At 41.9% G+C, this 12135-nt stretch overlaps 1 protein-coding gene across 1 annotated transcript in view; it reads right to left on the bottom strand.

The window, feature by feature from the left end:
- The window catches only part of grin3b (glutamate ionotropic receptor NMDA type subunit 3B), a 40202-nt gene that overhangs the window by 8783 nt on the left and 19284 nt on the right, over positions 1-12135 (bottom strand). Inside the window, exon 2 of the mRNA XM_022764853.1 lies at positions 3926-4566. Within this exon, the coding sequence (XP_022620574.1) occupies positions 3926-4566 (641 nt within the window). The remainder of the gene's footprint in view (positions 1-3925; positions 4567-12135) is intronic.

The raw sequence follows: 12135 nt of genomic DNA on the forward strand, positions 1-12135 counted from the left end.
AGGCAAAGGAACAAAAACCAGGAAATCCAAAAAAAAAAAGCACGAGAGTGAGGGACGCAAGGAAACATTGAAAATGTTCCACAGAGAAAAACAGATAAACTGACAAAGAAAAAGGGGAGTGCAGAGACTAAACAGACAAAAAGGAGGCAAGGTGATCGAACACAGGTGAAACACATTAGGGTGGGGCAGACAATCACAAAGGAGGGAAACAGGAGAGACAGGCAGTAAAATAACCCCAAGACACACAAGGAGAGTTATACAAAATAAAACAGGAATTGAAAAAAAATGTCCAAAAGCTCAAACATATTCACACAATTGTCCGTCATGGTAAACGATGACAGGCGGTGATGTCTCCTGGTCACTGCACACGGACATCAGTCTCTGTTTCCTGTTTGGAATCATCCTCACAAACTTCTACAGCTGCACTGTTTCCTCTGGAGGATCTCTCGAGCTCAGAGAGACCATCAGAGTCTGGGTCTGATGTCTCAGCTAGTCCAGGTCCAGCTCTAGATTTCTAGACTTCTTCATGTCAGAATGATGGAGGACACTAAGCTCTGTAGTCAGTCTGTTCCTCCTCATGGTTTTGTTTTTCTTTTTTCTTCTCCATGTAAAGCACATTGTTTTCCCGTGTAGAAAAAGTGTTTTATAAATAAAGCTTGTTGTGTGTCTGCTGAGGCTTTACAGTCAATAACGATCAGATAACTAACGATCTTAGTTTGTCTAACACACAGATCATCTGTATTAATTAGTGTGATATAAGGTCTTTGAGCACAATCATTTATTCAGCAGCCTGTTTTAAATTTAGACTAAAAGGTTTGTCGGATTTGAAATTAACATTTAACAATCTTTTCTGCCTTAAACCTTCACCCTCAGACACAGAGCAATGAACTGGATTTTAGAGTCCAACAGAAAAATGCTGATCAGTCAGAACAAAGTGTAAATAATGTCAGATTGTGGTTTTGTTTTCTGATTATTGACTCGTTCTTACGCTCAGATGATGAGTCTGTCTGTGAACTTCTTATTAAATCTCTTACGTTTCTGTTTCTCTTTTCATTCGTTGTATTTTCTTTTGTTCTTTTTTCTTTGCAGCAGATTATCAACCCTCAGAAGTTTTTTATCGTTCCGTCTGACTGTAATTTCAATTACTGTGAATGTGTTTGATCTTTTTCTGTCAGGAAACTCAATACTGCAGTGAAACCTTTTCTCCCCCTCAGAGCTGCAGCTCACAGTGTTTCAACTCACAGTTTTTCAGTTCGCAATGTTTCAGCTAACAATGTTTAACCACTCACAGCTCACAGTGTTTAAGTTCAGTGTTTCAGCTCAGTTTTTAAGCTCAGTGTTTTAGTTTGCAGTATTCCAGTTCACAGTGTTTCAGCGCGGTATTTCAGCCCACAGTGTTTCAGTTCACTGTTTCAGCTCAGTGTTTTACTTCAGTGTTTCAGTTCAGTGTTTCAGTTCAGTGTTTCAGCTTACAGTGTTTGAGCTCAGTGTTTCAGCTCAGTGTTTCAGTTCACAGTGTTTCAGCTCACAGTCTTTCAGCTCACAGTGTTTCAGCTCAGTGTTTCAGTTCAGTGTTTCAGTTCAGTGTTTCAGCTTACAGTGTTTGAGTTCAGTGTTTCAGTTCAGTGTTTCAGTTCAGTGTTTCAGCTTACAGTGTTTGAGTTCAGTGTTTCAGCTCAGTGTTTCAGTTCACAGTGTTTCAGCTCACAGTCTTTCAGCTCACAGTGTTTCAGCTCAGTGTTTCAGCTCAGTGTTTCAGTTCACAGTGTTTCAGCTCACAGTCTTTCAGCTCACAGTGTTTCAGCTCAGTGTTTCAGTTCAGTGTTTCAGTTCAGTGTTTCAGCTTAAAGTGTTTGAGTTCAGTGTTTCAGCTCAGTGTTTCAGCTCAGTGTTTCAGTTCACAGTGTTTCAGCTCACAGTCTTTCAGCTCACAGTGTTTCAGCTCACAGTGTTTCAGTTCACAGTGTTTCAGCTCAGTGTTTCAACTCAGTGTTTCAACTCAGTTTAACTTCACAGTGTTTAACTTTTCAGCTCACAGTGTTTCAGTTCACTTTTAGTTTGTTACTATCTGCCTAGGGAATTCACTGCTGTTGTTAATTTAGCAGTCTACCTGATGGAGCTGTACAGCAGCATCAGAAAAACAAACATCACACCCCGGATTTTCACTGGTGACTTCAATTGCTTTGATTTAATGACTATTTTGCCAAAATTCTACCAATGTAAAATTTTTCATGAGTAGAGAAAAGAGAAACGTTCAGATCCAAATTGTTGCTGCTGATGTCAGAGTGCTGATTCCTCCCCTTCAGACACGGTGCTGCTTGTATCTCTGTTCTATGAGGAACATTTCACTTTACAGTGCCTTTGGAAATGACAATAAACCTGAACATGAACAAGGTTATACTAATAAATCGTTTTACCAAATGTTATTGTCTTAGCAGGATGTTTTTATTTTCTTATTATCACTCAGTGTTTCTATTGTATTCTATTGTATTCCTCAGCTCGCACCAGTTGTGAGATGTTCCTCCATGTTACTGAAAACATTCGCCTACAAGAAAATCATCAAAGCTGGCGGGTGAAGAAATACTGAAACTCATTTGTACAAAAAATAAATGAATAAATGTAAATATTTCACAGTCTGATTAAATCTTCTAATGAACACTGATTATAAAACTACTGTTGTTATTTCATTCAAATGATCAGGACTAACAAATTAAAATCTATTTATATCAGCAGCAGTGCACATAAATACTAATCCTCTGCTCAAGCCTTCAACGTGTATTGGGCTATTTTCCTTGTGGACAGTAACTTTATCTTGGTTTGATAACAAAAGAAGTCATTATAATAAACAACTTGCATCTCTGTGACATCATGATATGTGACTGAAAAACCCAAAAAACTGTCAGTGCTGAATCTAGATAAATATAATAATACAATAGATATAAAATGCATAATATAATACCATATGGACATAAAGACAACAATGTAAACCTGACTTCAATTGTTACGAAGAAAAAGTGAGAAAACATGAAGAACAGCAGAGACTGTCTATCAGTGGTTTGTAACTGCAGGAAAATTAAAGCCAACATTAATAAACACATAAAAATGACATTTTAAATATTCTCCTGAAGTTTTCCCTGAACATTTGAAGGTTTAGAAAGATCATCCACGTCATCCACAGCTTTACATCTCATCCTGCATTACTCCAAATGTAACAAACCTACCAGCACCTCTAAAGCGTTCAAATTTACACGTTCTATCCCTTTTCTTTAAATACACATAAAACCTAAAGTGTAAATATGACACATTTAAGAATTACCTGTTCAGTCTGAACCATAAACCAGTTGACTTTACTACCTGTAACTGTTGCTTTAAGAGCCTGTATAAGGAACATATGGAACAGTGTTAACTGAGCTCTAGAACAGTTTGTGTGCATCAGTATTGAAACATGAACTTCACATTCAACTGACAGATTATCTCTAACATGGAGTCCCACAGGGCAGAGGCCTCTACTTGGTTTATTCTATGTGAATGATTTAGGACCTGTTTGTGCTGAAAATGTACTTTCATGGTGATGCACTTATGTTGGCTTCACATGATGAGACAGTGAAGTTAATGGAGAAGACAGTGAGCCCTCAAAACACCTCACACCTGCATCTTTACACTAACTTCATGTGCATCTTAAAACTGTTATTTTAAGGTGATCTAAGGTTTTAAGGTGCTGGTTAAGGCTGGATTACCGAATGAGCAAAGCAGGCAACTGCTCAGGGGTCCCAGACGCCAAGGTTTACTACATTTCATTTTGGTCAAAATTCTGTTACATCTACTTCATATTTGTGGAGGTTCAGCCAGACCTGATGCTGACTGTGAACCCTGAGGTCCACAGTCTGTCTTCTGTCTAATAAAGACATAAAATAATAGGAGTTACCTGGACAGGTACTGTCCTGACGATGGCACCTCATGTTTGTTGGGTTTGTCATAGCAGTTCACCATGTTCTGAATCAGGGCCAGGTCCGGTCTCACCATGGTTGCCGCGGCGACAGCACTGGTGAGGAGTTGCAGAGCATCTCTGACGTAAAAATCAAGCGGTTTCCTGTCCACCTGTCCATAGGCCAGCAGGCCAAGTGGCAGCCCAATGGCATGCAGGGCGTCGGGGTTGAGTGGCTGACCCAGCACCCAGTGCACCATGGGTAAGGTGAGGCCCAGATCCTGGGCGCTGCGTAGCACCGCCGCCGCGCACTGCAGGTCAGTCCCGAACAGCAGCACTGACGCCGGCAGGGGCTGGTTCTGTCTGAAGTGTCGGGACAGAAAGTCATGGATCTGTGTGTCATCATGGGCAGACCGCGTCAGGTTCAGAAGGGCACGTGGGTGCCAGGTGACCCCACCCCCACCGTCCCATGATGCACTGCTCTGACCCTCAAGGAGCCGCAAGAGACCTCGAGCTTCCTCCCAGCCCTGACAAAGAACCACAGTACCCTCCCTCCAACCGGAGCGCTGCAGAACCGTCAGCAACAGATCAGACAGACCAGACTCTGGAACCCCCATCATCATCTGTAGGTGGAACCGGTTCTACACAGAAACAGGAGAACCAGGACAACAACCATGAGGAGGAGAACCAGCCGTGAGGAGAACCGGTCAGGAGGAGAACCAGCCATGAGGAGAACCGGTCAGGAGGAGAACCAGCAGGAGGAGAACCAGCCAGGAGGAGAACCAGCAGGAGGAGAACCAGCAGGAGGAGAACCAGGAGGAGAACAAAGTTAGAACATGTCAAAGTGGATCAGAGTAGAAACAGAACATAATAAATGATCAATCAAAGACCAGATAATCAATAATCAATAATAGATCCTGCCTGGTGTCTGAAGGTGTAATCTGTTTCTGAAGAGCAACGTTCCACCAACCAATAGAGAACCAATAGAGAACCACCAGAGAACCAACACCTTGTATTTGATCCTGTTGTTGATCAGGTTGTTGATCAGATTGTTGATCACGTTGATCAGGTTGTTGATCACATTGATCAGGTTGTTTATCCTGTTGTTGATCAGGTTGTTTATCCTTTTGTTGATCCCATTGTTGATCCTGATATTGATTAGGTTGTTGATCAGGTTGTTTATCCTGTTGTTGATTAGGTTGTTGATCAGGTTGTTTATCCTGTTGTTGATTAGGTTGTTGATCAGGTTGTTGGATCTGTGCTGAACATTGTATTTCATAAAGTTCACTCAGGAACTCATTCTAACAGTTTGTGTGTTTGTGCCAACTGAAGCAGGAAATGTTTCCTGAGGAGAAATAAAATCAGCTGAGTCCTCGTTACTGAACCCACTGTTTCTGCTCTTATAGTTCTCTAAATAGCTGAATACAACCAGTCCACACCTGCAGGGCCTGTCTGTCCCAGGGCATCCTGGGTAATGTAGGAAATCACTGACTGAAGAAGAACTGGTGTTTAAAACATGCATTCTCCTACTTCTACCAAAGAACAATAATCCTTGGTGTCAAAGAGTTGTTTCCTGTAGCTGATTGGACCAAGGTCTCAACCCTCACAAATACAGGTTTTGCCTAATTTACATTTAATGTTTTTTAACCTGAGTAAAGATAATATAAGATCGTCCTTTATTAGTCCAAAAGTGGGGAAATCTATCGAAACACACCATCATAAAGATGTTTTAGTCTCTGACAGTCAGGAGGGACGAGAAACCTCAGACTGAGTAAGTCCATCAGACAACACCTTGAACCACCTGAACACCCTGTTCAGTAACCACTGCAGTTCTGGGGGTTGACAACCTCACAAATCCACCAATATGTTATCATGTGATCTTGTACCAAAATAAACACGATGACTCCAGCAGCTCGTGATGAGAACAACTGAACATCACAGTCTTTACATATCACACCAACTGACCCAGACTGGAAGAAACCAACTGACCCAGACAGGAACAGACCTGGTCCAACTGACCTATATTGGAAAAGACCTGGTCTAACTTGGTCCAATCAGTAATCACTCCGCACGTCATATTCATAGTGTGTCCTAATAGATAGCAGTATGACACCATGGAGAGCCAACATTATGTATTGAACCTTTTTATTATTATTATTAACATGCAGCCAACAGTGCGGCCAGCCATCGAACCAGGGACCATTTGCATCTCTGCACCATGAACCATTCGACTGTAGGGTGTTTTTCCCAACATGGCTCTGAAAGTCAAAGCTAACCATCAGAGCACAATATCAAAAACCTGTAACTGTGAAGACGTTAAGGGGAAGAAGTATCTAAACTATTTCACTAGTACAGTGGTAATGACAGAAAAGTTATTTTCAGGCTAATAAAATATGACTGAACGGCAAACTAACAACAACCTGAAGTTTCAAATGACCTAAACTGAAAGAGAAAGACTTTAGTTTTCAAAACTAAACTTGATAAATTAACTATAAACTAACACTGACAAAACTGGTTGAGCAGCAATCATTGGAGCTGCAGTCAAGAGTATTAATACTGAATACGTTTCTATGTGGGTCTGTTGTCGACTCTCAGGAACAAAGTGAATCAATAAAACAGAGAAACAGAAATGAGATCAAAGCACAGAAACAGAGTGAAAGAAGGTGATTCAATAAAGTCTGAATAAAATATAAAGACTAGGAGATGAAACGACAGAAGAGATGAAAGGATCCTCAGCTGAAACACAAACCTGATTTCACTTACAATCAGTCAAACATCAGCTGGAAGAAAATAAACCGTCAATGAACCAAACAAATAGCTGACGTTGAAGATGAGAAGTACAATGATTGATTCAGACGTGATTGATTGACCAAACAGATGAAGACTGGACTGAGATTGGAAGACATACTGGGTGGGGGTTGGGGGTGAGGGTTTGACCTGTGAAAATAGCTGAAAGAAGAAAGTTGTTTGACAGCTGGTCTTTAGCATTTGTGGGACTGTAGTTTGCTCAGGTGTGTTGTTGGAATAGATGTGAGAGTCATCTGCATAGAAAAAGCTACTGGTGACTATTGACTGCAGAGAACAGGAGAATAATAACAGACTGAGGACTGAAGCCTGAGGCACATCGTGAGTGAACTGGGTTATAATCACAGGAATAAACAGCAAGCTTCCTGTTACATATTTATATCAATGTTATATAGATATAAATGAACAAGGATGATGAATGTGTTCCTGTTCCTGAGACACTGAATGACTCATGTTTCATGGTTGACTATTTTCTTTGAGAAAAATATTTTATGTGACCTGCAGCTGATTGTGTCTTCATTGAAGGACGAGTCATTAAAACTACACCTTAACAGTTCTGCACAGAGCATCAATTTCACACAGAGAATCAGCCCTCAGTCCTCTTCAACTTAAATTATATTGTGCCTGAAGACAAACTTCTCCTGCAGCTCCTAACTATCAACTGTTTCCCAGAATGTTTAACTATTCCTCAAAAATTCCTTCCTTTTTGAGGAATATTCCTTAATTCCTTAAAATTTCCTCAAAGAGCTCAAAATAATAAATGAATAAATATTTTAAAATTTACAATTTCATGACATCTGGATAAACTCCACCTCATGTCACAGAGCAGCAACTGAATCGACCTTGTGATCATAATCACAAGTTGATTGAAGAGTTTGAACAATTACGAGGGCTTGTGGGTCAGGGTTAGTTCTAGTCCAGGGGTTTTCAACTGGTTTTGTCCCAGGGACCACCATTATAACCAAGAAGCAACTCAGGGACCACTGCTTTGGCGGATGTTTGTTTTATTTTGCACCAAGCTTAAAATTAAGGAGGATAGACCTATACAGGCTATTTATTTGCATCAGTGTATGTCTATTTATTTGCACCTTGTGCTAAAAGGAAAAACAGACAAGTAGTAATGAACGGAAATAATATGTGGGAAGCCAAGAGGGCTTATAATATTACAAAGTTCACTCTCACTCTGTGGGACAAGGGCTGAGTTTATAGTTTTCTTACCCATCAGTGGGATTTCTGGGCATGGTGAGTTGCACACAGTCTGTCTTTGAGTTGCACACAGTCTGTCTATTCGTGGCAATATGGTGGATAGGCACAATCTCATGTCACTTTCAGGCTTCAATCTTGACCTGTACTTGTTCTTCAGGTAGGCCAGTGTGGAAAATCCACTCTCACAAAGATAAGTAAAAGGTAACAGAGAGTTGACTGCCTTTGCTCAAATGGACACTAATAATGTCCTTAATATCAGCACTGTCAGAATATTCCTCAATTGATGGAAACATAGCCAGGTTACCCTCTTCTACTCTTTCTATCCATCGCTTCACTTTTTTAGTGAATGCCTCCATTTTTTCATACATCTGTAAGACGTTTGCATTTCTGCCTTGCATGGAGCTGTTCAACTTGTTCAGCTCTGCAAAAATATCAGTGAGATATGCCAGCTTAGTAAGCCACTCAGTGTCACAAAAGTTATCAGCCAGTTCGTTGTGTTTGTGCTCTCTTAAAAAGTCATGGATTTCACTGCGCAGTTCAAACACGCGCTCCAGCACGCGCTCCAGCACGGAGCTGTGCGACCTTTCTTTTGATTAGGTTTACTGTCTTTACAACAGAATCAAACACACTGCTGAGTTCAATACTTAGCTCTTTGGAGGCCAGGGACTCACGGTGTATCATGCAATGTGTCCAAATTATCCCAGGCGCTGCTTTCCTTATGTGCGCAAGCAATCCAGTCTGATAGCCACTCATTGCTCGGGCTCCATCACTGCACACAGTTTTGCCAGGAGATATCGTTGTCTTTAAAAAAGTTGTCAATGACTGTAAATATTTCTGCGCCTGTCGTGCGCCCTGGCAATGGTTTACAAAAAAGGAACTCCTCGCACATAGTGCCACTGTCCTCAAACCGCACAAACGCCAGGAGTTGCGCATAATTGGTAATATCCGTAGTCTCATCAATTTGAATTGAGAATCCTTGAGCTGATCTTAGTTTCTCTATAAGCTGCGTTTTAACGTCATCAGCCATTTCCACAATCCGACGTGCGATAGTGTTATCTGACAAGGGGATGGTTTTTAATTTGTTTGCACAGTCTTCACTTCCCATGGTTGTACACATATCCACAGCTGCTGGCAAAATAAGTTGTTCGGCGATTGTGTGGGGTTTTTTACATACAAGTGCCACCTGGTATGAGGCTTTAGAGCATTTTCACTGCTTGTTGCACTCTTTTTCATGAGTGTCTGCTGTCCCTTAAAAATACGCAGCATTTCTTCAAAATACTGGATAGGCTTGCCTTTCAGTGAACTATGGTGGGTCTCCAGATGCCGCGTTAGTTTTGAGGGCTTCATTGCTTCATTTGACAGGCGTGCCGAGCATATGAAACATACTGGAATCTCATCTCCTGCTTTGTTGGTGGTGAAAGTGAATCCAAGTTTAAAATACTTTTCTGCATCATATTTTCTTTTTGCCGGTCTCTCCCTCTTACGTTTCCTTGAGTCCTTCGCTGGGGGGGCTGGTTCTTCAGGAGGGGGGGGGGGGGTCTGGGTTTTCAGTCTCCTCTGTGACTGTCGTTCCAGCGGAGGCCGCAGTCTCAGCCTGCTCTGCAGGTTTTTTCCTGACAACAAATCGGTCCATGATTTCCATTTACAATTTCACGGACCACCTGCAATACCGCCACGGACCACCAGAGGGCCGCGGACCACCGGTTGACAATCCCTGTTCTAGTCTAATGTGTCTCGTTACGGATGTAGATGTCTGTCCTGCTGTAATGACAGCAGCTACCTCTTAGGAACTCTGATGTGAAATCATCCATTCTCTCTGCAGGACTTTGGCTGCAGGACTTTCTCCTCCATCATGTAGGAAATCATGATTAATGTGCACAGAGTTTATACAGAGTCCTCTGCAGCAAAAACACTGTTATTTCTCTGTAATAATGTGAGCTGACAGCAGAGCCACCGGCTTCTCTCACTCTCTTTAAATATTAACAGCTAGTTTGTCCTGCTGTAATGTAACTCTGAACCCTGAACCAGCATTAATATCACTGACCACTGAAACCAGTCAGAGACACAAAACCCCAACAGAGACACAAAACCACCACAGAGACACACACAACCACCACAAAGACGCAAAACTACCACAGAGACACAAAACCACCACAAGACACACAAAACCACCACAAAGAGACACACAACCACCACAAAGACGCAAAACTATCACACAGACAAAAAACCAACACAAGACACAAAACCATCACAAGACACAAAACAATCACAGAGACACACAACCACCACAAAGACGCAAAACTATCACACAGACAAAAAACCAACACAAGACACAAAACCATCACAAGACACAAAACAATCACAGAGACACACAACCACCACAAAGATGCAAAACTACCACAGAGACACAAAACCACCACAAGAGACACAAAACCAACACAAGACACAAAACCACAACAAAAAGACACAAAACCACGACAAAGAGACACAAAACCACCACAACAGACAAACCCATCACAGAGACACAAAACAACCACAAATACACAAAACCACCACAAAGACACCCAAAACCCAGACACAGACATAAAACCTGCAGAGACACAAACCACAACAAAGACACACAAACCACAACAAAGACACAAAACCACCACAGAGACACAAAACCACAACAAGAAACATACAACCAACACAAGAGACACAAAACAACCACAAAAACACAAAACCCGCACAGAGACACAAATCACCACAGAGAGACTGATTGTAACATGTCCATAGTCTGTACTGTTTGTGCTCCAGTTTATAATCCATTACAACAATCTGTTAGATGATCAGATATTTATTGTACAAATGACACCTCTAGTCTGGTGAGGTCTGTTATTATGTTACAGCGGATGATAATGATGATGATGAAGAAGACGAATCTCTCTCCTTTTCATTTCAGCTTTGATTTGATACCTCTGACGTTCTCCCCTCTTTCTGTGACAGATTAAATATCAATCAGGGTTTAGTGGTGTGTTCTGAGTTGGGATGTTCTGATCTGACCCCCCAGTGACTGACTGAAGACCTGGATCCAGACCAGGGCCGAGACTCAGATTAAAAACAAGCTAAGGACAAAGACCTGCCGTCTCCCCAGCGTCGTGTTTGGGCTCCAAGGCTCAGCTCGTGTTTTCTCCAATAACAGAAGTGCTGTGGTGAGTTTTATCAGCAGCACTCAGCAGCTCGCTCCCTTTGTCCTGAGGAGCCTGAACGCATCATGGCTGAAAAGCACCAACGCTCCCAGGAGGAGACAACAGGAAACACAGACTCCACCAACAAACAGGGAGCAAAGAGTGGCCCATGGGCAAAACCCGGTCCCACAACAAAAATACTTGTCTCCATGGTGAAAGCTGAAGTCTCCCCTTTAGATCAAATACAATGAATACAACCATGTAATATCTAATAAGGTCTAATAAAAAACACACGCGCACACACACACACACACACACACACACACACACGGTTTTTGGCTGGACCACAACAGTGGGGCAAGCCCTATAATCAGGAATGTCCCTAAGTGACTGACTGACTGACTGACTGATCATAGTTTCTGGATCAAACAGGTTCTATTAGGGGGGTGTTTACAGCTAGATTTAGAGACTTTTTTTCAAACAGACGGTATAAACCTGGTTCAGGTCTGGACCGTGTATGGATGCTGACCGGGGGCTTAGGGCTACACGTCTTGTTACGGGCAGTGTGCTGAGCTCTGGTTTCCCGGCTGCTCAGGAATTGCAGGGAAATGGAGGAGCGCTTCCAATACACTGAGAATTACTAAAGTAGGCAGAGGAATAACTAAACACAAGACACACCTAGCAAAGAGAGCAGGAGAGAGAGAGGGAGAGAGAGAAGTCATCAACTGCGATAGAAGCTAGCACATCTGAATAACATGTAAACAACAGAAACACTAGCAACAGGAAATGAGACAAGACTCATTGTTGCAGCGCAACAATAAAAGTCATGTTTAGTACAATGGAAGCACTTTTAATTTGAAATGCTTGCAGGAAGTGTTGACTTTGTATTAACAGGTAATGCAGTAACTTTAACATGACAGACGGGAGGGACAGACGACGTCATGGTCATAAAATCAGGATTTTAGAAGTGACTGCCAGTTAATATGTCCTCTTCATGGACCACGTTCAGTCACTGTTTCAAACTTGTTCCAT

This window comes from Seriola dumerili, unplaced genomic scaffold (genome assembly GCF_002260705.1).
Source record: "Seriola dumerili isolate Sdu_G_001 unplaced genomic scaffold, Sdu_1.0 BDQW01000592.1, whole genome shotgun sequence".
Classification (NCBI taxonomy): domain Eukaryota; kingdom Metazoa; phylum Chordata; class Actinopteri; order Carangiformes; family Carangidae; genus Seriola; species Seriola dumerili.